We start from the raw sequence: 25,879 nt of genomic DNA on the forward strand, positions 1-25,879 counted from the left end.
CGGATGTTGATCCCCCACGTAAGAACCGATTCTGAGATAGTGATCGCGAAACCTGTGGCGGGCTTGCAAGAGAATGTGTGATGCGAACGGATGAGTTGCAAGACACGAGATTGGAAAATTGGTGTAGAGTTGGAGGATGACAGCTAGGAGCTAGTCAATCGAAGAAGCGGAGAGCTGTAAGAGAGGTAATGCAGATATGCGAGCGCCAGACTAACAAGGTCGAGAAAGAGAGAGATCGAGTTTCGATTTCGCTTGGGAAGTTTCCTGGAGCAAAAATGATTAAGCGGTGGCCGTGGCAATACATGTACCTTGTGGTAAATACCAGGTATGGGTTTACTAGTAATCGCGTGATTTGCCGTTTAAAAAGTGATGAGCGTTGTGTATTGGTGAAACCACAATTACATACCGCCAAGAAATAGGTATCTGATACACGCACAACACTGTGTCCCCATACTCTGCCCAATGTACCTTGTACCTTGTTTTGCACCATTGGGCTCAATCCTGTGCAGCAAAGAAAAAGAGACATTGTATCAAAGGAGGATAGTAATGTCTCTCAATAATCAAAATGCATTTTGAGCCTGATTTTTACTTTTTCCCTACTTCCAAAGGATTATAGATAGCAAGCACATATGCAGTTAGGTGGCTTGACGCAAACAGAGAGATGTGGAAATAACAGAAGAGACGTGTATGCCACACAATAACCACGCTCCTCTTTTGATTGGGAGTTTTGCCTTCCAAACAGTTGACAGTTACATCTGTAGGGATTTAGTCCTTTGTCTAAAAGAATACAAAGGAGAGCATCTAGACGTGCCACAAATGCAATAGAGGGGGGTTGACTGCATCAAATATCATCCCTTTCTCCCCAACCTCTGTAATGCTGGGCAAACATGCTCTGTCTTAAAAGGTTTCAATGGTCTTATTTTATGTCTTTAGATTCGGGCTATAATCCAGTTGGATTAAGAATTCTATTATCTGTTGTGCCTGTCAATAGGGCTAGATTATTGTCTTGTTCTTTGTATATATCTACTACCCCTGTCTGTCCTTTGATGCTTCATTCTACACAAGACAATGCTTTCTGGGATTTGCTCGCTTTTGCTCGCTCTAGGAGTAACACAGAGACACAAAATAATAAAATGAATGTTTTAGCCCAAATGGATATGACGGGCTTAGTCTCGGGACTTTCTTAGAGCTTCACAGATGTTATCAAGACTCTATAAAATGGACATCCCCCTCTCCGGCAATTCCCTCTTCGCAGTTCTTTCGTTTCAAGACAATCCAATCAGGTTTATATGAACCATAAGCTTTCTTGTACAACAAACATCATTTTCTCTCTCGTGTCTCCCGATATCCAACAGCTCATCGACTTTTGATCAAAGAGGATGGCACAGTCCAGCTTCACTGGTCAATACAAACCCGGCAAGACAGAATATGGCTGGTACTTCGCTGGCGAGCCAATGGAAAAGAGACACTCTCGAAACGGGCGAATTAGGCTAGTTCGGTACGGACCTGAGATGGATCTTTGTGTCCACAGTCGATGCCCGTCACCATCTCCCATTCCAGAAACGGCACCTTGCTTCTGCGGCAATAGATGCGAGGTTCACCCAAACGGGACACGCTGCCAATCTCCAGGCAACGCTGACTACTCTGGTTATGAGGCAGTCACAAGGTACTGCCGAAGATGTCATGGAATTCTACGCGAGCCTGAATCCCCTCTACAGGTCGAGAAAACAACCTGCACTTACAACAATCGGTGTGAATGTCCATGTCACACGTATGAAAAACGCCCGATCACGCCAAACACCAGTGAATATTCTAGTTCTGAATCAACCACAAAACGCTATGATAGCCGTCAATCAACAAGACGCGAGCGCCGTTCCAACGACACACGTCCCACCACGCCAAACAGCAGTGATATCTCAGACTACGAGCCAACCAGAAGACGCCGCACAGGCCAGCGCACGACAAAGCGCGAACCAGAGCGCCATCTACAGGTGGAGATATGCCAATGTGAGGCCCACGCACCTCTTCCTAACCCACCCGCCATGTTAGGCCAGAGATACAACTCCGCTCGAGCATCGTTCACGACAGCACCACGCCCCGGTCCGGTAGTCCAACTCCACTACTGCCGCAAGGCGGAATATTGCGAAAGCCACCCGGAACTCTGCCGAGCTTCAATGCCTGTGCCTTCGCCGGTGCCGAGATCGAATCAAACTCCGACTCGCTCTCCCCGGTCGAGTGAAAAGACCCATCACAGCCCGCGGGCCAGACCGGGCCAGAAATGCACTTGCAGGGGGTCTGCTTCTACCCGCAAGCAGGTGCCTCCTCCAAAGCCAGTGTCTTCATTCAAGTCTACATCTCCCAGGCCTGATTTCCCACATTGTATCTGTTTATTCATGGATGGGTATCACGTGGATGACTCCGGATATTATACTCCTTATGACGATGACACCGCTACCGAGACCTCCACTCAGGCTATGCCAGGGGATGTGGATGAGACACGTTGTGTTTTTCATCACCGCTGTCGCCCGAGGTTTGAGCGTGGAATTGGCTGGGTGTGTGGGAGGAAGTGAGTATACTGTGCCTTTGTTGATTGGAGGTTGCATTTGATTTAAATAGAAGGACTATTCGTGCTGTTCTCTCTTGCTTGTTTCTCTTTTACTGGTCTGTAGCTTCTTCGAGTTGGGATGCCAATCCTAGATATGGAGAGGTATGCTGGAGTGGTTGTCGTCTCCCTGTGAGAGGCTCAGAAATGCTCTCTGCTTTTCTTTTTCCTATGTCTCATTTACGGCCTTTGGTGTGTATTGAGACGCTCGTCAAGTTCTAGCTTAACGAACAATTTCATATGGTATGATAAAGGCTTCAAATCTGATATTTTATTTGGCATTATTGTTGTCTCTACTTTATGGTTGAGATCCAATCCCACGGAGTTACGTTGTCAATAACTTCATAGATCATGGTATGAATTTTATTGTTGCATACAGAACAATTATGGTATGTAGACATCACATCCTCGAGTACGAGAGTGTTTACATGTCAATTCCAACGTCTCCTTTGCATTTTCCATGTACTCTCGTATCACTCTCATATCCCTACCACCTCGTTTCCAGTCTTCAAAAAAAAATCCTTAGTTGTAATTTGGAAGAACAAAATACAACTCGAAAACTCTCCTCGGAACGCTTCACGGACAGAGACATAAGAGGCAGTTGTCAAGATGCTCACTTAGCATCCTCGTCATTGTTGCTACCTTCGGCTTCGTCGGTTTCTTCAGCTCCCTTCGTGCCCTCCATAGTAGTATCGACAGGAGCAGCAGTAGCAGTGGCGGTGGTGGTCTCGTTTCCGGTTGCCCTCTTCTCGAAGGCGTCGAGTTTGGCCTTCAGTCGGAACCAACGCATGCGAGCAGCGCCAACACTAAGGTTAAGCTCTTTGGCTAGAACTGGGATATCAATCTGTACGAAATGCGAATTCGGTACATGAATCAATCAATCAAGCTGAGGGCGGAATGGTCTTACTTCTTTGTGGTTCAGCTTCAAGATCTTCCAGAGCAGCATTACCTCTTCATCCTTGAAGTTGTTTTTGGCGGCTGGCCGACTGCGATTGGCAGGGCGAGACTTGGTCGTAGCCTTTTCCAGAGCCATGGTTGATAGGAAGGATAGAAGTTGGTGGAAGTTGATAGAGAGGGTTGATGGGATGATTTAAGTTGATTAGGGTTGAGTAGTCAACAGGATGAGAGTTGAAAGAGGAAGAAGATCGAAGTGAATGTTTGTGTTTTTATAGCAGTTGCCGAGTCGATGCGTCTGATGCGCTGAGTCGTCTGTGGTATGCTAAGCTTTGATAAGGCATAGACTATGAGTCGCTAGGATGGAAGGCACGGCTAATCTATAAGTTACTATCCTATAGTATAATATCCCTGTCTATGCAATAATCAGTGAGGTATACTCATATTATATCATGCATAGTGATGTTCAACATGTCTAGATCTTCGCCTTGCAGGTCAGGCCTTCATCTTAGCTTGTCTCGTTTATATTGGATCCAATGTCATTGTTTCTGGTACTGCAAAAGGCTAGACATCAAAGTAACAGGAGACGTTACTTGATGTGCATCGTGTTTTCTTGAATATGCTCGGTAGCGCGTTACTTTGCTTTTCGAAGCTAGGATATATATTACTGTGATGTTAGGCAAACATGCTACATATATGTATGAACCTTGGTGTTTTTCATTACATTTTTGTTACATTTTGTTTCAATTTAAGCTTTGCATTCTGAGATATATCAGGGCATAAAGACAATTGTTTCCAATTTCCACCGATTGTTCAACGTGTATGTAGTAGTCTCGGACAGTCGGCCCCAGGCAGATAATCAACAAATCCAGCAACCTCGGCTATCGATAAGCATTTAAGCATCCCCGCACGAACGCCCTGACTTCCAAGGTTTCAAGGTTTCAAGATTAATTTATTTTTTTGATACATATCTTCATCTAGCACATCCAGAAAATGTCTAAAGCAATTTACATATCCCCAATCGACGGCAAGCCGGGCAAGCCAGGCCAAGTCTACTACCCGCTCTCCCTCCGCACCCTGCCCAAGCCTTCCCCGCAAGGGGGTGAGCTATTGGTGAAATTGACTGCCGCAGCCCTCAACCACCGCGACGTCTTCCTCCGCCAACACCTCTACCCCGGTCTGAGCTTCGATGTGCCCCTGCTTGCAGACGGAGTTGGTACCGTCGTCAGCGCTGGCCCGAACGTCCCCAACCCGGAAAAATGGCAGGGCAAGCGAGTGATCTTGAGCCCCAGTGTTGGCTGGAAGGATTCACCTGACGGGCCGGAGGATGCTGCGGGAAACCGAATTATGGGAGGCACCACGGTTTACGATAAGGGGACATTGCAGGAATATATTACCATCGAGTACTCGGAGGTCGAGGAGGCCCCGGAGCATCTCTCTGATGCCGAGGCTGCAGCTCTGCCCCTGACGGGCTTGACGGGCTGGAGGGCTCTGATTACCAAGGCTGGGGAGAGAAACTCTGGGGATGGTGCTGCTGTCTTGATTACTGGCATTGGTGGCGGTGTGGCTCTGATGGTGCTGCGGTTTGCTGTTGCCAGAGGTGCGCATGTCTTTGTGACGAGTTCGAGCCAGGAGAAGATTCAGAAGGCCATTGAGCTAGGTGCGACCGGTGGTATTAGTTATAAGGAAGATGGGTGGGAAAAGAAGCTGTTGGGTATGCTCCCAGCTGGGAAGAAGAATTTCGATGCCGTCATTGATGGTGCTGGTGGTGATTCTATTGAGAAATCTGTCAAGTTGCTCAAGGTGAGTGCCACGGGACATTCATTCAATTACCGATGAAAGTACTCACATTCACAGGCTGGCGGTGTTCTCTCTATCTATGGAATGACTGTGTCTCCTAAAATGACTTTTACGATGCCTGCTGTCCTCAAGAACATTGACGTCCGCGGTTCCACGATGGGCTCTCGCAAGGAGTTCAAGGAGATGATTGAGTTCGTCAATGCGAAGAAGATCCGCCCTGTGGTGTCGCGAGTTCTGCAGACTGGGCTAGATGACTTGGCCGCAATCGACAAGCTGTTCGAAGACATGAAAAATGGCACACAGTTCGGCAAACTGGTGATCGAGTTTGGCAAGTCTACGGGCAGTAAGCTGTGAACATATCCTTGCTACGATTCCCATGAAGTCATGCCTTTATAGCTGTCTATACACTTATGATACATATCAATTGAGATATTTTGCAGCAACTACGAGTGTTCTTCGTACCTTCCTCCTGGACCGCCTCACTTGACGCACCACCACATCACCACATCGCAATGTATTTACATCTTCAGCATATCATCGCCACTTTTATCTCTCATCCTCTCTTATTAGAATCCAATCGAGTAACCCAATCTCGAGCTCGCTCATTGTATCACAAATCCTTTCATTCATTTCTGATCTCACCCCCAACATGAACCCCCAAAGGGACCGCATACCCATCCGACGAGTCTCTCGCTCCGTTTCTCGCGGAAATGGTCCTATGCCTCATGTGTCGGACTCCCGGCGTTTGCTAGATGACTCGTGGGACGAAGGTATTTTCCAGGTATTGCCGTATCGGGGAAAAAAATCGACCGTTTGAAATTCCCTATTGATACTAACAGTCAATACAGTCCTTCGACGCCACTCACTATGCTCTTCAAACCCTCAACAAGCATATCGAACGAAGACTCGCAAAGCTGCAAGCCAATACAGTCCGACTGAAGCGTGAACTGTGGCTGCTCCAGCGACACATCAAAGAATTCCGCCATCCTCTTTTCGAGAACTGGGAAGCCGACTTGCTCACCCGTCTGATCGAGGTTGCACATGCCCATCAGCATAAGAAGCTACCAGGCGGCGTCGTGATCGGAGAGTCTTCATTTGCTGAGCGAGAAAATATCAACCATGCATACAGCATCGCGGCGAAGGGAATCCGCATGCCGACTCTTCGTAAGCTTGGTCTTTCGGAGAAGTATCATCAGGCTCTCCAGCGATACTCCGAGGTGAGTTATTGCCGGGTTGATTTAGCGTACCTGGGTCCCACACTAACATGGATCAGGTCGCTCCTTACCGAAGCCCGAATCCTTTCCAGACCGAATTTGCATTCGCCAAATGGCTAATTGAAGTGCGGGACGATAGACCAGAACTCTATGGATTTTGGTCGAAACTTTTTCCCGTCTGTTACGACCGTACCGTCCAAGAGAGCGCCTCCATCTTCTAGAGAATTCCCGCGAATCACCTCGTCATCCCTCACTTTTCATCTCCTTCTATTCCTGGCAAAGCATCCAAAAAGAGGTTGTTCAGTGGATACAATAGCGCTTTGAAGATCTTCTATTTCTAGAAGTTTGTGGGTCGGTGTTCCGACCTGGTTCTGCCCCGTGCGGTTGTGATCAATTATGTCTCATCTCAGCTCTCCACATAAAGCCAAGTCTATTCTTATCGAATACAGCCCTGGAGTGCCTGCCTTTTTGGGTCATATACTGCATGGTATGGCTTTAAAAAAATAACCCTAATCGTCTAGTACAACTAGGATGATGTCTTAGCCTTCTTCAGCGATCGACATCGCACATACCTCTACGGAGTACAGACTACCACCGTTGCATCAAATCCTAGACTATGGACCACGTAACCACAGCTAGTATTCACGGAACACTCTAATCCACCAACAAAAAACTGTCTAAATATCAAACGCGCTAAACCCTCTGGTGCGGCAGATAATTGGTCCTGTCATTCTGTTCGAATAGGTGAACGAACCAATAATCCAACGAACAATAAACAATGAACAATGCACAATAAGCAATAAGCAATCTGCAACGAACTCCCACGTCACGATTCCCCAAACCCTATTCCAGCAATCATCCTACTCCATGACGCAGTGTCAAAGTCGGTTGTTGCATAGTTCGGAGTACTCCGTACTCTGAAGGTGTACCATAATGTTCCCGTTCGCTAATAATAGCTCCTTTTTGGTTCTTTACGGTGTACACTATATTAAGCTCGATGCTAAATTCTGAGTGCGAACTAAAAAGTGAGACAGCCCTAAAGCGGTATGTACAAGATGCTTGCTGAACAATTTGGGTTGGCGCGAAGCTAGCGCAACGCTCTTAGATGGCAGCTTGATCAACCTCGTGGATCACTTTTCAGGGTCTACCAGCTTCCCCCGACTCACCCCGACTCGGATATGTTCCGAATGGTCTTGTGATTTTGGGGGGTTTTTTTTAGGGGGGGGCCTTCTTTTTCTTCTTTGGTTTTAGGGTAGTTTTCAAGTTCCGCTTAGTCTTGTACATTTTACCGATGTTCTTCCGGTCGCGGCTTTGCACCATGCCATTTACTCTGTCGGTTGCCTTGTTTTCCATTCTTTCCGTGGAGTAAATCTGTTTATTTTGAGAATTGGATGCCAAGTGCAGTGGATTGCTGTTATTTTCTGTTATTTTCTGTTATTTTCTTCTTGTTTCCCCCCTTTTGCGCCTTTTTTTTTGATCTAATCCAGTGGATGTAGGTGGGGCGATGTAGTAAAGAAAATAGGTCTTTACCTGTGTGCCTAGGTATATCTATATAACCAAAATAAAGGTATTATGTACTCCGTAGTATATTGTACATAATGTACCATAGAATCTAAAGGCTGGTACTCACTAATATAAATTAACCTTAACAAAGGTTAATGGTTAATGGTTCATGGGCGTTAGAAAACCGATAAAAGTTGCTGCCTAGCTTGGCATTGACGGGACAAAATATGTACATAAAACACCAACAAAAACCACGTTTTCTTAAGTGGAGACAAGCGCATGGAAAAAAAAAGTGGAAAGCAATGGATAAACCCATAGACCGTGCACTTTACTCAAGTCAGAACTCTGTCCCGTCTGATTTAGCGAAGTCAACATGGCTAGGATGTGGTAGCGTGCGACGATTGACCAAAGAGAAGTGGTTGACTGGAGCTACCAGCGAAGCAGCGAACTCGATTTGGTATGGTTTGGATTGATACGAAAGTGCTGCCAAAATTGGATGTGCGAAAAAAGGTCAAAGAATGGGTCCTGGGATCCCGGGATTTAGTTTTCCTTGGTTCTGATTGGTGAGATTATATACGCTACTCCACTTTCACGGATGTACTACGGAGTCCGATATACTATGGACCACCGAGTACGTTAGACGTTCAACGTTCGGTTTCTACTTAGAGTTTGGGGGCGAAACTTCAATATAAACGTGGATATGGAGCTCGAAAAATAGAGTTTCATAGGTTCAAAGGTTCACTACGGAGTAGAGTGACAGGGTTTGGTAGAGTTGACGTTCGGGTTCCATCAACCTGAAACTTACTTCGACTTCGATGGTTTCGATCCACGACTTGATTTGAGGATCGGGTTTTGGGTGACGCTTGTCATTATGGCGCTTGCCGAGGTGAAATTGTCGAATTCTCTTCTTTTTTGTTTTGGTGTGATGTGGTTATATATATACTCTCTGTCAACCAACATATATTTACTCCTACCACCATTTATATCCCTCTGGTTCAATTTTAAAATAACATTAAGCGAAAATTGATATACTATTATACCCCACCGAAAAGTCAAATATGATATCGCAAAAATATATACCCCGTACGGAGTAAACATACCTCCAATATCTATCGAATCCCCGATCCCACCCAAGCTTGTATGCTGTACTCCGAACCGGATCGCCACGAAGATCTTCGTCCCAGCCCCTGACTCGTATCTAGCACCCAATGAGCTACGGAGTACATGTTACGAGCTAGGCCACCACGTTTTTCAGACGGCTAAAGGAATCTAAAATTGAGATAGTTTCGACTAAATATGCTTGATACTACGGAGGACAAGGGGAGGGTGACGGAAAAAAAAAAAGGCAAAACTCAAAGGACACGGGATCTCGCATCAAATCCACGACATCAGCTAAGATCAACACTTAAAGAGCCCTAGATATAAGTGTTTTTTGTATATGGAGTACACGCAGTGAGCATGAAAGCAACAAAGACCCACGTGGGTACAAGATCAACAATCCTAGAGTAGCGCAATCTCTTCATTGGTCATGCTAAAGACAATCCTGCAATAAAGAGCCCACGAAGTTGATAATACCATACCTCTTGGCAGTCCTTCTAATTCTGATATCCCCACTGAAACATACGAGCCCGAGTGATTTCGATTCAGATGCGGCGGGAGGATGCATCGGGGATCCCTATGGAGATGCCCGATAGCCAACCTTCTACGCAAAAAATATGACCGTGACAAATCCCGACATCCGCAAACTCCGGTTTGAAAGGTGAAACTGATCCCCTGCTGTCAATTTTGACCGCAAGTCCCTGCGATAATCTTGTTTCTCATCCGGCGTTTCATTGTTATCAAATATTATCAAGACTGCCACCGGAAAACACAGGATAGCGCAGGCAAATATGGAATATAGCCGATAGATAGTATTAACCGGACTATTGGGGCGGGATTTGCTAACTTTTTAGCTCCGTGCCTAAAAAGGTTAACCTCGTTTTCCATTTATCGGGGAACGCCAATTATCCAGAGGGCAAGACGCGGAATCCTATTAACGTTCATTCCCCGGAAGCGCGGGCAGTATGGGTACGTTGTATATTCTGTATGTATGTTCTTCGTATGGAGTATGGAGGTACGCTTCTGATAACCACTGTTTTCCTCGGGGGCTAATGAAAGTTAAAGCTAGCACCGGTTTCCACCTCTATATAATTCTCTGTTTGTGAGTGGCTATTAAGGATGGAGCTAATAGGGCGGAGTGACACCTCCCTCTGCTATAGAAGGATCGTCGACGAATGAGGCTATTTTGTGGGAGAAGATCTTCGTTGCAGGGGGGCCCCAAAAAAAAAAAAAGAAAAAGAAAAGAAAAAAAAAAAGAAGGCCATGGCAGACATGTAGTTGATCCCGAGGCGTGATTTGCGATTTTGATTAGCCATTCATAATGGGTAGAGTGGCGCTTGATTCCCCTCTATAGTTCAACTTTAGGTAGTATGATATACGAACCCGACATCGAAAGTCGGATCCTTCCTCACGTAGGCTAAAGATACCCGGCATTAATCTCTCTCTTCCTCCTCTCTAAAACAGCCAGAGATGTAAGTGAGTAGTCGGACCACCTCGCAAGCCCCAAAGTGGGTCCACGTCACATTCCTCCGAGTTGTGGTGCAGTACAGACCCTCATGTGAACAAGGGCAAGCCGGTGATCTTCGACCCCATCAACGGCAGCGGTATTTATTTTTTTTTAAAACGAAAATCGAGGATCGTTTCCGTTTGTCCCTCCCCCTTCGTGAATAGAACCAGGAGGAGCTGAACACAAAATGTAAGGGTGGTGAACCTGAACCAGGGCAAAGAGAGAGAAAGAGCTATCAATGTCTCTGACGATGTTTCACTCGGACGGTTTACCTGGGTAGGCATTTCCCCATGATCCACGCACCAATCCCCTCCCACGATGCAGCAAGGTCTTCACTTAACTAGCCCTGACATCTTGTTCATTTTGGGATTTCAATCCCTCGAAGGGATTGCCGACGAAGATCCTTACCCAATAATTTAATAATCCTCCTCAACCCGTGCTCAGTATGCACTGTTGCCTCCCCCCACATGCAAGAAAGGCACAGACATACACACAGGCACGAGTGGCGAGATCACGTACATAATATTGACGGGATAAGGAAGTAGACGCGCAGGCAATAGTGCGGTTGTACCTGCATATTCCAAATATTGGCTAGGAAGGGCAGATACAGTTTACCTGTAACCCTTTACTCCGGAAGTGGTACGGAGTGGGCGGATAAGGGACCAAGGTTGAAGATGCAAAGCATACTCCGTAGCAAATCGTTTGATGCGAAATAATGTACGGAGAACGGAGTGAATATTAATCATAATAATAAAATTAATAAATTAATAAATTAACGTTTAATAGGCGCGGGGGTTTTGCTAATAGGCAGAAAGATAGACAATAAAAGATAAAAGCAGGAACCGGAAAGCCCGAAGCCTTAGTGGATGATGGTTATCCACTTTCAATAATATCAGAATGGATATGTTGATGGAGCCCTTGTCTGCCAATGGTAGTGTCGAGTATAGTATTGACGGCTCCAAACAAGGTTGCAGCTCCGAAGCCCTGGAGGGTTTATAGTGATCCGCTTTTTTCTTTGGAAGCTTCGAAGGATGTGGATGAGCCGACGGAATTGAAAATTCTTTGTGGCTTGAAACGCTAGTTAGCAGATGGATACAAGGTATACTTCGGGGCAATAGTCTTATTTAATTTAATTTAGATTTTTCTTTTGATTTCCCTTTTTTCCTTCCTTTTTTGGCGAATTCGGGGGTATCGGGGGGAGGTTGGATTGTTGATGTGGAGATTGAATCTTGCTCCCGAAGATTGACCGAATTAAAGGTGTGCAAACGCCGATTGGAAAAGATTTCCCCGTTCATATTCCGTACAAACTAATAAGATTATTCATTGGGTGGTTTTTAGAATTTCGAAAGGGATAAGTGGGATTTGATATAGATTGGTCCCTTTGATGAGATGCTCCTTGCTCTGTTTGATATTTGAGGTGGTTGGGTGGGTGGTTGGGAGTATATGAACATCAACATTAATACAGAGTACATTTAGATTAACATCCATGGATGCATGGAGGGAACATTATTAAGTACCTTGTAACGAATAGCAAAGAAGGAAGGTACCAAAACAATAGTCTAGTAAACCATTTAACCGAAAAAGTGTGAAGAAGCCGTTGACCGTTTTGGATGCGATCGCTGATCTGATTGAAGCTTCTTGGTCAGATTGCTGATCATGGCGCGCTCCACTGTATTGCTCGACTGAGCCCCATTCCCGAATTTTCAGTGTTTAACCTGGATGAGTTCATAAATACTACTCTGGATATTCCGTAGCCTGTACTCCGTACTCCGTACTCCGTAATTCGTACCATAGAACATTGAATCTCGTGTCCACTGGACGGGACTGTCTTCAACGTGGCAAAATCGCGGAGTCAAGCGCATAGCTTATCGATAGGAACTTCATCACATTTTTATCCCCCCCTTTTTTTTAATCCCTTTCTTATAATATATACAACATATAATAACATGGAGCTGCACGAAATAATGAATCCGGAGTTGTGCATCCGAACCGTTAACGCCTCTTTAGTTTAGCGTGTTTTCTTTCTTTTCTTTGTATTTATTTATATATATTTTCCTTTGTTTTGTTTTGTTTTTCTTCTCAAAGGAGAGAGAAATAAACTTCTTTCCGTTCCGAGGTTCCTTCCACACTTCCACATATAGATCGTATCCTTGTCTATGATCTCATAGAGGCAGAGCCCGTATTACTCAATTGAAGAAATCCTTAACGGGCATTTTAGATTCTATTTCCAACATCTTGCGTCTTGCGTCTTGCATCTGCATCTGTAATAATAACATGGTTGACGTTCTTACGGAACTGCAGCCCTTGACGCGCTGCGTCGGGTAATTCTCCTGTCGAACAATGATCTCCTACGCATGGGGTTGATCAACACGGGGGAGCCCGTGGGCCGGGAGCCGTTGGAATAGGAATTTGTGTACATGTATATGCATCTGAATATATTTACATCTACATACATATGTAGTCATATTGAACTGATAGAGATATTTATATATCTTGATGAAGATGTCTAAATATATCACTGAGAAGGTGAGGTGACAGTGCAGAGTGCCCAAGTGGCCAGCTGATAATGGAACGGTTCCGTTACCTCGAGGGGAGCACGGATGCCCGGGGTCAAGAGGTGATACCTGATCGGGTCTAGGGGGGACCAAAATAACCAATCACAGGGTGGAACCCTTGCATAGTCAGGCCACCGAGTCACCTGAAAAAATGCAAGGTGTGCTAAACTTAGACCCTTCGTGTTTTCTTGGTTTTTTTTTTTTTATTTTTTTTTTTTTCAGTTGGAAAACCTGTTGGATTACCAAGGTCGTTATTTAGGCCTTTCATACCGTATTCGTTTCTATTTACATTCAGGTCAGATGACGGTAAGCTTAACAGTTTCCAAGATCCCAATTCTCATCCGGAAAACCTTGGAACCTCGCAAGGCTACGACCTGGCTCAATCGGGAAATATATGGGGATTTACTTTCACTCATCTGTAGTACGGAGTATTGAGAATCTATGTCGTGGGAGTACATTTCGTACATGCAGCCTCGTGTCGGGGAGAGGAAAATAAAATAAACAAAATAAAATAAAATGTGAATTGTCATATTGACCGACATGACGACACGAGATGTACGATCGTGACGGACCCTATGGTAGAGATCGGAAGTGGAGCATCTGGAGAACCGAGAGAAAGAAGGGTCTTTTTTCCACATTCGTTCGGCGCAGATATCCAAGGTTCGGCGTAAGGAGGATGCTGACAAAGGGATCAACCTCAGATCATATTCCACAGTAAGGAAAAGAAAGTACTGGAAAAAATAATGATTACGTTGTAAAAAAGGGTTCGGGCTTGGAATAATACCCGAAACGCATGTAGGGGAGCTAAATATAAGGGGGAATAAAAAACAAACCAAAATATAACAAGGTTGCCGGTGAAGCTTTTTTATTGGTAGGGATATAGTAAAGAGAGGAGCCTTTCGGAGAGAGTGCTCGTTATAGACACAATCCCTGGTTGGACGGATCTTGACCTCGACATGGTTTCTCGAGGGGGTTACAGTCTACAGTCCTCGACCCTTTGGGAAAAAGACAAGGCTATGCTTGTAAAGTCAGCCGGTAAAAGATCACATACACAACAGCACAAGGTAACCATCGGGCTGAATTTTATGTTGTAGATGGGAAATAAGGCCATTCCTGTTCTGCAGACATAAAATTGTTTTTTTTCTTTTTCTTTTTTTTCTCTTCCACATGCTGGATGATTCTCCACTTTTGTTTTTTGGCGGCTTGCACCGCCAGACCTCCGCTACCAGATTGGTCTTTATCCCGAGAACATCACGTTCCTTTATTTCGTCCCCGATGGTATGTTGTCTTTTGGTTATCAGTTCCAAGGGTTTTGCTGGAGAAGATTCATCTATTACAACATATGCCCATGAGATTCTAACATCGTATCTAAGAAAAGAATAGGTGGATCTGACTGGTCGGACATCTCGGAAAGCAAAAGTCGGCTTCTAGTGGCTTCCGACCTTTTCGTTTGTAGATGCTCCGCCCTGGGTATTTCGATACTCGAATTATAAAAACCCTGGATTGTGTGACCATGGTAAAAAGTACTCTCTGGTCCAGGTATTGAGGTATCTATGTTCTATGTACGGAGTACTTTGTACTTTGTACATCACAGGTAATAATACCTTCTGCCAAGTTTCCCCCCTCTGTGCATCCCCCGCCAGGATTTCCCACTAGTCTTTTAGTCTGACTCCTTTAAGAGGATCAATTTAATTGAATTCTGACCAAAATATATAATAATAATTATAAATATTATAATATATATTATATATATAAAATAGAAAAAAAAAAAAAAAAAACTAAAAAACCACGCCCCCCCACAGCTGGCCTTATACAGTTTAGGTCGTAAATTGTACTCTGACCTGCTCTGTCTGCTAATAATAATCCATAATAATCCATATAATCCTCAATCAGTTGCTTTTAACCCTTCTGGTCCCATCTTCCTTGCATCCCACTTTCCATCCCCTTTGAAATTTATTATGACTTTCTAAGTCACACATTCGCTCACCACGTTCGCTCTTACGCTCGCTTATCTGCTGCTACGAGAACCACGTTCGCTACGTTTATCGGAATTATATCTCGCCTATAATATTTAATTCTTTTTTTTGGTCGCCTTGCTGGAATCCTGGATTTTCCGACTTTGATATTGGAAACCCCGATTTGGAACTAAGGATCGAAAAAGGTGTTATTGGCCCCGACACTGCGTTTGCGCGATATCTCTGTAGATCCCCGTTTGCTCCGCGGTCTCGGTTGAACATCCAACTTGCGAACAAAAAAAAAAAGAGGATTCTATTCGGGCTTTTGTACTTGCGACAGGCTATACTGGATACTGGATATTGGAGATCGGACAACTGAAATTCAACCAATCGCCCCATTGTCTCGGCTGAAAACACTTGTCGATCTAGTGGAATCGCTTCTGTTTGGAAGGGTCTCAGAGTCATAAGGAAATATTGGAGACAAGAAAGGAACTATTCAGGCAGATCGGTTCATCAGCTTAAGGTTAGTATCAAGTGCACACCCCTCCCTTTGCCCACGGTCTCACTTGTTTCCCCTCGTGCCTTGCATACTTCCTTTTTCGGTTCTTGATCTTTGGTTATTCCTCCTTGCAGCTGGAATTTGTATTCTTTGAACTATACCAACGACAGGAAATGACGATGGTTGTCAGAGCCGTCGGATAGCTTCCCCGTCCCGCTATTATCCAAGTGTTTGTTGTTGACATTAGACTCTTTCGTCAGGTTGAACGACCCTCGGATCTTGCATATTATCTTGGGTCAACATCAGAAACTTGGTCTCAGTTCAGACCTTCTCTTTTATTTTTTTTCCACCTTGATTCATCTCGGTGAGTTCATTTCCCTCCCCCCTATGCACCGGTCCGGTTTCCATAGTCTGAAAACGTTCTCGTATACTCATTAATTGAGTAGCCTATCATCGTGATCTTGTTCATTGTGGCCCAATCTTCGTGAAGTCTTTCCCGAAACACCTCGCGGAGGAAATAAAGAAAAGCGAAACCTCTCCAGCCCACGTTCGTTGCTCTCGTCATCTCCAACCAATCTCGGCTCTTCCCGTCACAATTGGCGGTGGACATTTTCCCTTGGACATCTAGACCAACTCGTTCTTCTACTTCTCTTTATGAACTTTTGGGTACTACGGTCGAGATCTAAGTCTATTTCTGCAACCAGCCGTTCCTAGTCTCAGCTTTCGTGGTTTATTCCTGGATGGTGATTCGAGGCCTTTTGTTGCCAATTTTGTGAGACCGATAGCAGCTTCATCTTGTCGCTCGTTCTGTCTCGGAGAGCACTCAACTTTTTGCTTGAGCTTTTCGACCCTACAATCGTTTGGAATAAATTCCCAGTCATTCGCTTCAGGAGGTTCTGTCTCGTTGCACTCGCTGCAACATCTTCAAGCTGGCTTATTCGAAGACACACGGTGTTTTGGTAAGATTTTCCCACCTTTTGGATTCTGTCTCTCTCTCTCCCCCTCTTTCTCTTTCCCCTTAGGGATGCCCGCATGTTTTGGTTCTGTTTGAATCTTCTCAACCCTTGCCCTATTTTCAGTGCGAGAAACCTTCCCGCTGACCTGTCTCTTCTTGTTCCGTCACAGTTCGACCCAGATTTTCAAACGCCCCTCATACTCGGCGAGTCATTGGATCTGTCGGACTCAGAAGAATCACAGTTTGTCAGTGCATTTTCGGACGGCCTGTGGGCCAAGTCTGAGCCCATATTGTCAATGTCTGCTTTCCAGAAGCCCGTTGCCGGCGCCATAATAGGTACGTTGCACTTTGAAGAACTTGGTTTGTCGTGATTTTGGGAGTATCCCGTGTGCTAAGACTGAACACAGATTATGGCTCCACTCGGTCTTTGCAGGATGCTGCTTCATACTCGAACTACGGTCAATCACCTTATGTGACGACCCCGATGGTGCCCTCACCTATGGCCGATCAGGCAAGTCAGATCTCGGATTGCGTTCCATATCTGCCCAACGAATACGCTAGCTCGTACGAAGAGTCTCAGTCGCCCATGTTGGGTACACGCCACCGTCAGCTACCCGAAATTGTGACTTACAGTCCCCAGCGGGGCAGTGAAGGAACTAGGGTGATGGTCCAGATCCAGTGCCCCTATGACCTCCACGCTTCCTCATACGCAGCTTTGTATGTTGTTTTTGGCTCAAAGAAGTGTGAATCACTCCCGCATTTCCTTGGATTCCAGGGCTCCGCGTTCCAGTACGGTCTTTCGGCTGATGTACCTGAATTCTTGTCTACTGGATCACCATCTTTTGCTGTTCCTCTGTCCGTCTCAATGGAGACCCAGGATGACTGTCCGGCTACTTCTCTTCAGGTTGGTGTGTATACTTATGAGCAAGTTTCCCACCCTTCGCCATCAGAGGATTCCCGCAAGAGAAAATTCTCCTCATACTCTGATGTTCCTGCGGCACCTGCCAAACGACACACCGGATCTGTGATCCCCAAGGTTGAGCACAACGAGGGATACCACAGCCGCTCTGTGTCTGCTTCTTACTCGCCTTACTTGCAGCCCCTCCCCGCCATGGCCGGGTTTGTCGCACCATATCACGCTGCATCCTCTCCCCAGACTGGCTCTGGCCAATACTCTGCTGTTTCTGCCACACCTCAGCCCGCTCTCCGTGTTCCTTCCCCAATCACCCCAGCCTGGAGCCCCTCTTACGCCTCCGTGAGCAATGATCCTCGCAATGATCCTCGCAACGCAGGTCTCCCCATGACACATGGTCTTCCTCAGCACAAGGCTCCTACCCAACGTGGTGCTTCAAATCCCACTCTGATCCGCACTTCTACCATCCAAACGCACTCTATGCCCCACAACCCAGCCTTCAACCCTTATGCTATATATCCCACCAAGGCCGTTCTCAAGCTCAATGGGGATCTCGATACTATGACACAAGGCTGGTCGAAGGAAGAACGCACATCTCAACGCCGTCTGGTGCAATTCACCCGCTCGCAAACTGGGAGCACCATCCTGGGCGAGTTCAAGGCTGTTACTCCCGAGGATCGCGCCCCGAGCAGTATCTGCATTAGCTGTATCCTATGGGAGGAGAAGAATGAGTGTTACGTAACCAGCGTGGATACCATCTATTTGCTTGAGTCCCTCGTCGCTGTTCGCTTCACTGTTGAGGAAAAGAATCGCATCCGTCGCAACTTGGAGGGATTCCGACCTCTTACCGTCTCCAAGGCCAAGGTTGACAGCGAAGAGTTCTTCAAGGTGATCATGGGCTTCCCTGCTCCCAAGCCTCGCAACATCGAGAAGGATGTCAAGGTCTTCCCCTGGAAGGTCCTGAGCCACGCACTGAAGAAGATCATTGGAAAATACGTATGTTGTTGAAACCCCACAGCTCATCTTGTCAAGTTACTAATCTTCCTCTGCTGTTTAGTCTGCCAGCTATTCCTCCACCGCCGGTGCTCTCCCCACACCGATGACCACCACCTACACTAGCCATGCTAGCCATGGCACTGGTTCTGATTCTGGTACCGAACCTCACACTGCCAACTCCCCGCAGTCCATCTCCGATGCTGGTGCTGGTCAAAATTACACTAGCATGCCAGTCCAGAACTACTCCCAGGCCGACCACTCCGTCTCCCACTTGTCTTCGGCACCGGACCTCCGATCCATGATCGCAGTGACCCAGCCTTATACATCTGTTGGAGGATACTCATATCCGGCCATGTGCCACCCCCAGAGTGCCCACGGTCTGGCAGCCCCGGCTCCTCGACCATCTTGGGACATGCATTCTGTCGGTCCCAATACTCCTCAAACCGGCGCACCAGGAAATGGCGCATGCTACACCTACTTGGATCCCGTGTACAACATGCACGATACGGCCCACGGCGGCCATTGATCCCCCACCCGGCTGGTCCCTGTACTTGGATTTCTTGCTGTGTTTTCCTTCTATTCTATTTTTCATACTTGCCCTCCGCCTTTTTTGAAGATACGAGTTTATTTTTCCTGTCACTCCTTACCAAGCCCAGACAGCGGATTGCCAGCCCACCAGAGCCAAGCTCTCTTCCCACCTGAAAAGGTAGGAAGGGCCCTTGTATCTGCTCGACCTCGCATCTCGCACATTGATCATGATTTTACGTCCCTCCTTACACTACAAGATTATTATGGCTGATGCCCTCACCACACACCCAAACTTGTGACCTTTGCATATTTGCTTTTTGCCTTTTTTGACATTTTGGACTTTGGTCCACTCTGAGACCTCCTCCTCGCATTTAGACGGTGTCTTGTTCATTCCTTCCTTGGGTTGCATATTCTATATGCCGGGCATTGCGGCTTCCACTCCCTTTTTTTTGCGCACAAAAAAACATACATCCTGGGCTTTTGTACTACCATTCAGCATAGCGGGCGCTTGCTTGTCATTCCTTTTGCATTCGCGGGTTATCTTTTGGATTGGAAATGGGATAGAATGGGGTTTTTGTTTTTTATTTTCTGTTTTCTGTTTTTTGTTGGAATCTTGGCGATTTCATCCATTTTATCCAATTTCTTGGTATATTTTGGATGGGGTACTTGGGTGAGGATGTCCTGACACTATGGAGTTCTCTTTGTGTGCCTTGGGGTCTTCCTCATCTGGTCTCCGTTGACTTTTCACTTCTTTGTTTGAAAGTTTTGTTCGGAGTTGGTTCGGTACTTACCACCTCTTGTTATTTGAGCTGAGGGTTGTTGTCACTTACTACCTACTGCATTGTTCTGGCGTTTCGGACCTAAACGGTTGGACCGTTTATTATCTTTAGTTTTCTCTGCCTTAATTTTACCTATTCTGAATCGTCATTTTTGCATTGCAGATCATCAGATTACTTTCACTTCATCCCTTCTTAATTAGCCTTGTCTCTTGTAGAACGTACATGTACCTTGATCAGTGATAGATGTTAACCATATCACGTGAAGCAACCAACCCTATATTTGTCCCACCTTCTATGTACCCGTGGACAGATGATAAGGTCAGCTGACCTACTATCTTATCAGCGCACGTGACGCGGGGCCGGCGAAACCGGCCTCGAAAAAAGGGTAATTGCGTTTGACTCATCATACAGATCGTTTGCTTTTTTATAACATCATCCTATCCCATTCCTCACATAACCATCCACGTGCGATTGTTTCATCTTGCACATATATACAGGGACTGTTTGCCCTCCATTGACCTCTTCCTCCCTTTCTTCTTATCCCCACACTCTTTTGCCCCGCCACTTCTGCATCGCCTTTCATCATGGAAGCTATCAAGCAGACTTTCGCGAAGTGCAAAGCACAGAAACGTGCGGCCCTTGTGGCCTACATTACTGCAGGATATCCCACCGTCGAGGAGGCTGTTGATATCCTCCTTGGTCTCGAAAATGGTGGCGCCGGTAAGTCATTCATCTCCCAAGTGAAAGTTGCTCAAGGGACGATCTTTACTGACATTCGGTCTCACATCGCAGATATTATCGAACTTGGCATTCCTTTCACAGATCCCATCGCTGATGGCCCAACCATTCAGACCGCTAATACAAAGGCACTTGAGAATGGTGTCACCCTTACTACCGTCCTTGAGCTCGTCCGTACTGCCCGCAGCCGGGGTCTCCAGACCCCTCTGATGCTCATGGGTTACTTCAACCCTGTCCTCAAATATGGCGAGGAGCGTATGCTCCGTGACTGCAAGGAGGCTGGTGTCAATGGTTTCATCATGGTTGACTTGCCCCCCCGAGGAGGCTGTCCGTTTCCGTGACCTTTGCTCGAGCGCTGGGTGAGTTTGTCTCGATTTTTACTTTTTCTTTTCGAAATCTTTGTCACTTGTCTATGATTGTCTAACATGCTTACCCTGTTTCAGTCTCTCATACGTTCCCCTTATCGCCCCCGCCACCTCCGATGCTCGCATGCGTCTCCTCTGCAAGATCGCAGATAGCTTTATCTACGTTGTTTCCCGCATGGGTGTGACTGGTGCCACTGGCTCATTGAGCGCCAATATCCCCGAGCTTCTCAGCCGTGTTCATGAATATTCTGGCAATGTCCCTGCTGCATTGGGATTCGGCGTCAGCACCCGTGAGCACTTCTTGTCTGTCCAGGAGCAGGCCGAGGCTGTTGTCATTGGTAGCCAGATTATCACTGTCGTTGGCAAGGCCCCTGCTGGCCAGGCCGCCAAGGCTGCCGAGGAGTACCTCTCCGGTATTACCGGACGCAAGCGTGAGCGTGATGCCGCCGGCGCCTTCACTCGCGAGATCAACGTTCTGGAGGCCATTGAGAAGGCCCAGCCTTCTGGTCAGGTTAAAGCTACCAAAGTTATTACTGATGCCGACACCCCCGCCGGACCTGGTCTTGCTGACCAGATTGAGGCCCTCAACGTGACAAAGGATGTATCCTCTCAGCCCTCGCGATTCGGCGAGTTCGGTGGACAGTATGTCCCTGAGTCCCTTATGGATTGCTTGGGCGAGCTCGAACGCGGCTTCAATGTTGCCAATAATGACCCCAAGTTCTGGGAAGAATTCCGTTCCTACTACCCGTACATGGGCCGTCCTAGCAGCCTTCACATGGCCCAGCGTTTGACTGAAGAGGTTGGCGGTGCCAACATCTGGTTGAAGCGTGAGGACCTCAACCACACTGGAAGCCACAAGATCAACAATGCTCTTGGTCAAATTTTGATTGCCCGTCGCTTGGGCAAGACCCGCATCATTGCCGAGACTGGTGCTGGCCAGCACGGTGTTGCTACCGCCACAGTTTGCGCCAAGTTTGGCATGGCCTGTACCGTTTTCATGGGTGCTGAAGATGTGCGCCGCCAAGGGCTCAACGTCTTCCGTATGAAGCTCCTCGGTGCCTCCGTCGTCGCTGTTGAGGCTGGAAGCCGCACCCTTCGTGATGCAGTTAACGAAGCTCTCCGCGCCTGGGTCGTTGAACTTGACACCACTCACTACATCATCGGCTCCGCCATTGGACCCCACCCCTTCCCTACCATCGTCCGTACGTTCCAATCCGTGATCGGAAACGAGACCAAGGAACAGATGCAGGCCCAGATTGGCAAGCTCCCCGATGCCGTCGTCGCCTGTGTTGGTGGTGGTTCCAACGCTGTCGGAATGTTCTACCCCTTCTCCAATGATCCTAGCGTCAAGCTCATCGGTGTCGAGGCTGCCGGAGACGGTGTCGATACCAACCGCCACTCTGCGACCCTTTCTGGCGGTTCCCACGGCGTCCTCCACGGTGTGCGCACCTACGTCCTGCAGAACGAGCACGGCCAGATCTCGGATACTCACTCAATCTCCGCTGGTCTCGATTACCCCGGTGTCGGTCCCGAGCTGAGCAACTGGAAAGATTCCAACCGAGCCACCTTCATCACTGCGGACGATAGCCAGGCCCTTGCTGGTTTCCGTGCTCTCGCCCAACACGAGGGTATCATCCCTGCATTGGAGTCCTCGCACGCCGTCTGGGGTGTCATGCAAATCGCCAAGACAATGGAGAAGGGCCAGAACATCGTTCTGAACCTGAGTGGTCGTGGTGACAAGGATGTTCAGCAGGTCGCTGACGAACTTCCCCGCCTGGGTCCTAAGATCAACTGGGATCTGCGTTTCTAGGCCCTTTCTGACTTTCTAAATGCTTTTTTGCATCCGGGTGAAATACCCTGACTATTTTATATCTTTTTTTCCCGGTCCTCTGTTTTCCCAGAGGTTTTCATGATTCGTTGACGCTTTTATGCTCTACATTGCGGGAGGTCGTGGAAAAGCGTTTTTATTACAGACTTTCATTTTCATGATTTTGGGGGTTGATTCTTTTTGGTTAGGTAAAAAAACAAAAACATTGATATCCCTTTCCGGTCTTTTGTTTCCATTTTTTTCTGGACCGTCTTCATAACCATAGATAAGTTCAGACTCTAGAACAATAGCAGTCTATTCTCTACCACCTACAAAAGACCACCATACACACAGCATCAACGAAATAGCTTGTCATCCCGTAATTTCGTAAAGAGCGAAAATTGCCCCTGAAGCCGATTCGATGATAGATTCGATAATGTATCATACGATGGAAACCAAGAGAGAAAAGGAGAAGAGGGAGGAGTATAGTTTAACTACATAGTAAGGATCTGGATATCTGACTAATACTTGACTCATCAGACACCCAAGTCCACCTACGGCTGGAACATTCATGGATCTCTCCAAGGTTCAACTTCGGCCTATTATTTACCATATTATTTACCACCTACATAAGACCACCATACACATAAAACCGAACAGCCCGATTACCCCATAATTTAAAAAGAACGAAAATAGTAGAACAGATTTGATATTATATCACTCTCAAGCAAGAAAAGACCAAAAAACCAAGAAAGATACGAATAGCCGCATAACAACAACATTGAAAAGATAGGAGTATATGCAATTGACATCGACAAAAACGGGATCTACTAATCCCCTCGCCAGAGCTCACTAGCTTTCCACTTCCACCTCCTCGCACGGCGATAGTTTACCTCAACATAGCCCAAGACATAGGATTCAGCTCAACCAACACACATCTCATGCGTCGATCAGGTTCTCATGCGAGTTGTCGTTGGTATCCTTGTTAGGGATCTTGCGAGCATGGCGAGCGTAGAACTCATCGAGAGTGCGCTTGGGAATGCGGTTAAGCAATTCCTTGGGGTAGATGCGCAGGAGGTTCCAAGCAAGGTCGAGGGACTCCTCGATGGTGCGCGCCTCGTAGGGAGACTGGCTGATGAAAGTGCGCTCGAATTTCTCGAGGAACTCGAGAGAGAGCTTGTCTTCCGAAGAGAGGGCGTCTTCTCCTACGACGGCTTTCATGGAGGCTGGTTGGATTGGTTGGTTAGAGATATTACCCGATTAGGAAAGCGCAAAATATTGCAATTGAGGGGGGATTTCTTTTTAGGGAAAATTGCTTACCGGCATCACGACCAATGGCGTATTTAGCGTACAGCTGGTTAGAAACGTCTCCGTGGTCCTTACGAGTGCGGCCCTCGCCAATTGCGGATTTCATCAGACGGGACAGAGAGGGCAGCACGTTGATCGGTGGGTAGATACCGCGATTGTCGAGCTGACGATCAATGAAAATTTGACCCTCTGTAATGTAGCCTGTCAAATCTGGGATAGGATGCGTGATATCTGAATAAAGGGGTATAGGTTAGTATGATTCAGGTTGGGACAAGTAAACATGTCAGTCACCACCCCCGAAGAGGAGAAGTCATCACAAAAAGGGTATGGCAAATTTCAAGCAACGCACCATCGTTAGGCATGGTCAGAATGGGAATCTGTGTGATAGAGCCATTGCGGCCCTGCACTCGTCCAGCGCGCTCGTACAGGGTGGACAAATCTGTGTACATGTAACCGGGATAACCGCGACGACCGGGGACTTCTTCTCTGGCAGCGGAAACTTCACGCAGGGCATCACAGTAGGCCGACATATCAGTCATAATGACCAGGACGTGCTTCTCGAGCTGGTAGGCGTAATATTCGGCAGTGGTCAGGGCAAGACGAGGAGTAATAATACGCTCAATAGTCGGGTCGTTGGCCAAGTTCAGGAACAAAGTAACACGCTCCATACTACCGTTCTCCTCGAAATCGCGCTTGAAGAAGCGAGCAGTCTCCATGTTGACACCCATAGCGGCGAAGACAATAGAGAAGTTCTCCTCGTGACCGTCGTGAACATCCTTCGTGGGCTTGGCCAGACTTGCTTGGCGACATATACTCGCGGCGATTTCGTTATGCGGCAAACCGGCAGCTGAGAAGATAGGGATCTTCTGTCCACGAGCAATGGAGTTCATCGTATCGATAGCGGAGATACCGGTCGAAATCATTTCCTCGGGGTACACCTTGTCCGTTCGTTAGCTTCCCGTAGTCCCAGTTCTCGATCGTAAAAGGGTGGCTGTGCGCATACTCGTGAGTAGGGATTGATAGGCTGGCCGTTAATATCCAAGTAATCCTCCGCCAACACCTTGGGGCCCTTGTCGATAGCTCGTCCCGAACCGTCGAATGTTCGGCCCAACATGTCCTCGGAAACACCAAGCTTCAAGCTGTGGCCACTAAACTCGACTTTGGTCTGAACGGGATGTCAGCGCAACATTCAAATAATGTCCATAGGCTAATTATCAATCCCGTAGGTTGGTTGTTGTACCTTCTTCACATCGACACCGGTAGTGCCTTCGAACACCTAGTTCACGAACGAGCTAAGTTAATGACTTGCATATTAGGGTCGAGCTTTTAGTCCGCACCTGCACAACAGCCCGGTTTCCTAGTTATAATCTCAGCTTTCATACTCCTAGACTGAATGGCAGAATGTGGGGACAGACCTCTGGCTTCCAGCACTTGACCACTGCGCTCTGTGCCATCTGGGAGGGTCAACGAGACAATTTCGTTATAACGGGGAAACTTGACCTATATTGAAATGTTATAATTAGTATACAATTCCCCTATGTTGTCAGAACATTCTAGACTCACATTGTCGAGGATAACCAGCGGTCCGTTGATGCCTCCGATGGTATTGTAGCGCACCCGAGGCTTGATGGAGGACATCCGGGGGTCAATAAAGTCAGCCATGGCGAATTTGATCCTCCGCGGGCGAAATTCAGAGTAGAAAAGGCAAGATTGGGGAAGTGAGCAAAGGTGGGACTGGGGGGTTGGTCCAGCTGTCTCGATGGGGGAGCTTGGGCGGTGACCTTGCACGTGATAACTCGGGCGGTCCAGTATTGCGTGTACCTCAATCCAGTCTTCATTGGGGTTCGGTCCACGGGTAACTCT

At 47.0% G+C, this 25,879-nt stretch overlaps 8 protein-coding genes across 8 annotated transcripts; 5 read left to right on the forward strand and 3 right to left on the reverse strand.

Moving 5' to 3' along the window:
* Window positions 1–143: 143 nt before the first annotated feature.
* On the reverse strand, window positions 144–526 carry N7487_001351 (uncharacterized protein; the record flags this gene model as incomplete). Its single annotated transcript, XM_056869099.1, has 2 exons — window positions 144–264; window positions 309–526. The coding sequence occupies 2 exons, from the start codon at window positions 524–526 to the stop codon at window positions 144–146; spliced, it is 339 nt and encodes a 112-aa protein (XP_056733883.1).
* An 853-nt stretch (window positions 527–1,379) lies between these two features.
* N7487_001352 (uncharacterized protein) lies at window positions 1,380–2,570 on the forward strand (the record flags this gene model as incomplete). The annotated part of the gene is made up of 1 exon (XM_056869100.1): window positions 1,380–2,570. The coding sequence occupies one exon, from the start codon at window positions 1,380–1,382 to the stop codon at window positions 2,568–2,570; it is 1,191 nt and encodes a 396-aa protein (XP_056733884.1).
* Window positions 2,571–3,215: 645 nt separating this feature from the next.
* Window positions 3,216–3,635, reverse strand: N7487_001353 (uncharacterized protein; the record flags this gene model as incomplete). The annotated part of the gene is made up of 2 exons (XM_056869101.1): window positions 3,216–3,446; window positions 3,510–3,635. The coding sequence occupies 2 exons, from the start codon at window positions 3,633–3,635 to the stop codon at window positions 3,216–3,218; spliced, it is 357 nt and encodes a 118-aa protein (XP_056733885.1).
* Window positions 3,636–4,489: 854 nt separating this feature from the next.
* Window positions 4,490–5,650, forward strand: N7487_001354 (putative alcohol dehydrogenase; the record flags this gene model as incomplete). The annotated part of the gene is made up of 2 exons (XM_056869102.1): window positions 4,490–5,299; window positions 5,354–5,650. 2 exons carry the CDS (start codon window positions 4,490–4,492, stop codon window positions 5,648–5,650), a joined length of 1,107 nt encoding a protein of 368 aa, XP_056733886.1.
* A 295-nt stretch (window positions 5,651–5,945) lies between these two features.
* On the forward strand, window positions 5,946–6,731 carry N7487_001355 (uncharacterized protein; the record flags this gene model as incomplete). The annotated part of the gene is made up of 3 exons (XM_056869103.1): window positions 5,946–6,077; window positions 6,145–6,513; window positions 6,570–6,731. The coding sequence occupies 3 exons, from the start codon at window positions 5,946–5,948 to the stop codon at window positions 6,729–6,731; spliced, it is 663 nt and encodes a 220-aa protein (XP_056733887.1).
* A 9,636-nt stretch (window positions 6,732–16,367) lies between these two features.
* Window positions 16,368–19,017, forward strand: medA (transcriptional regulator medA; the record flags this gene model as incomplete). Its single annotated transcript, XM_056869104.1, has 5 exons — window positions 16,368–16,370; window positions 16,518–16,586; window positions 16,753–16,918; window positions 16,990–18,491; window positions 18,553–19,017. The coding sequence occupies 5 exons, from the start codon at window positions 16,368–16,370 to the stop codon at window positions 19,015–19,017; spliced, it is 2,205 nt and encodes a 734-aa protein (XP_056733888.1).
* A 1,289-nt stretch (window positions 19,018–20,306) lies between these two features.
* Window positions 20,307–22,711, forward strand: trpB (tryptophan synthase TRP5; the record flags this gene model as incomplete). Its single annotated transcript, XM_056869105.1, has 3 exons — window positions 20,307–20,518; window positions 20,591–20,873; window positions 20,980–22,711. The coding sequence occupies exons 1-3, from the start codon at window positions 20,383–20,385 to the stop codon at window positions 22,709–22,711; spliced, it is 2,151 nt and encodes a 716-aa protein (XP_056733889.1). The 5' UTR covers window positions 20,307–20,382.
* A 936-nt stretch (window positions 22,712–23,647) lies between these two features.
* N7487_001358 (H(+)-transporting V1 sector ATPase subunit B) lies at window positions 23,648–25,678 on the reverse strand (the record flags this gene model as incomplete). The annotated part of the gene is made up of 8 exons (XM_056869106.1): window positions 23,648–23,934; window positions 24,029–24,247; window positions 24,366–24,954; window positions 25,020–25,181; window positions 25,257–25,292; window positions 25,354–25,373; window positions 25,432–25,516; window positions 25,580–25,678. The coding sequence occupies 8 exons, from the start codon at window positions 25,676–25,678 to the stop codon at window positions 23,648–23,650; spliced, it is 1,497 nt and encodes a 498-aa protein (XP_056733890.1).
* Between the last annotated feature and the right edge of the window lie 201 nt (window positions 25,679–25,879).

Source organism: Penicillium crustosum (genome assembly GCF_028827405.1).
Source record: "Penicillium crustosum strain IBT 35664 chromosome Unknown utg000001l_segment0_segment0, whole genome shotgun sequence".
In the NCBI taxonomy this organism is placed as follows: domain Eukaryota; kingdom Fungi; phylum Ascomycota; class Eurotiomycetes; order Eurotiales; family Aspergillaceae; genus Penicillium; species Penicillium crustosum.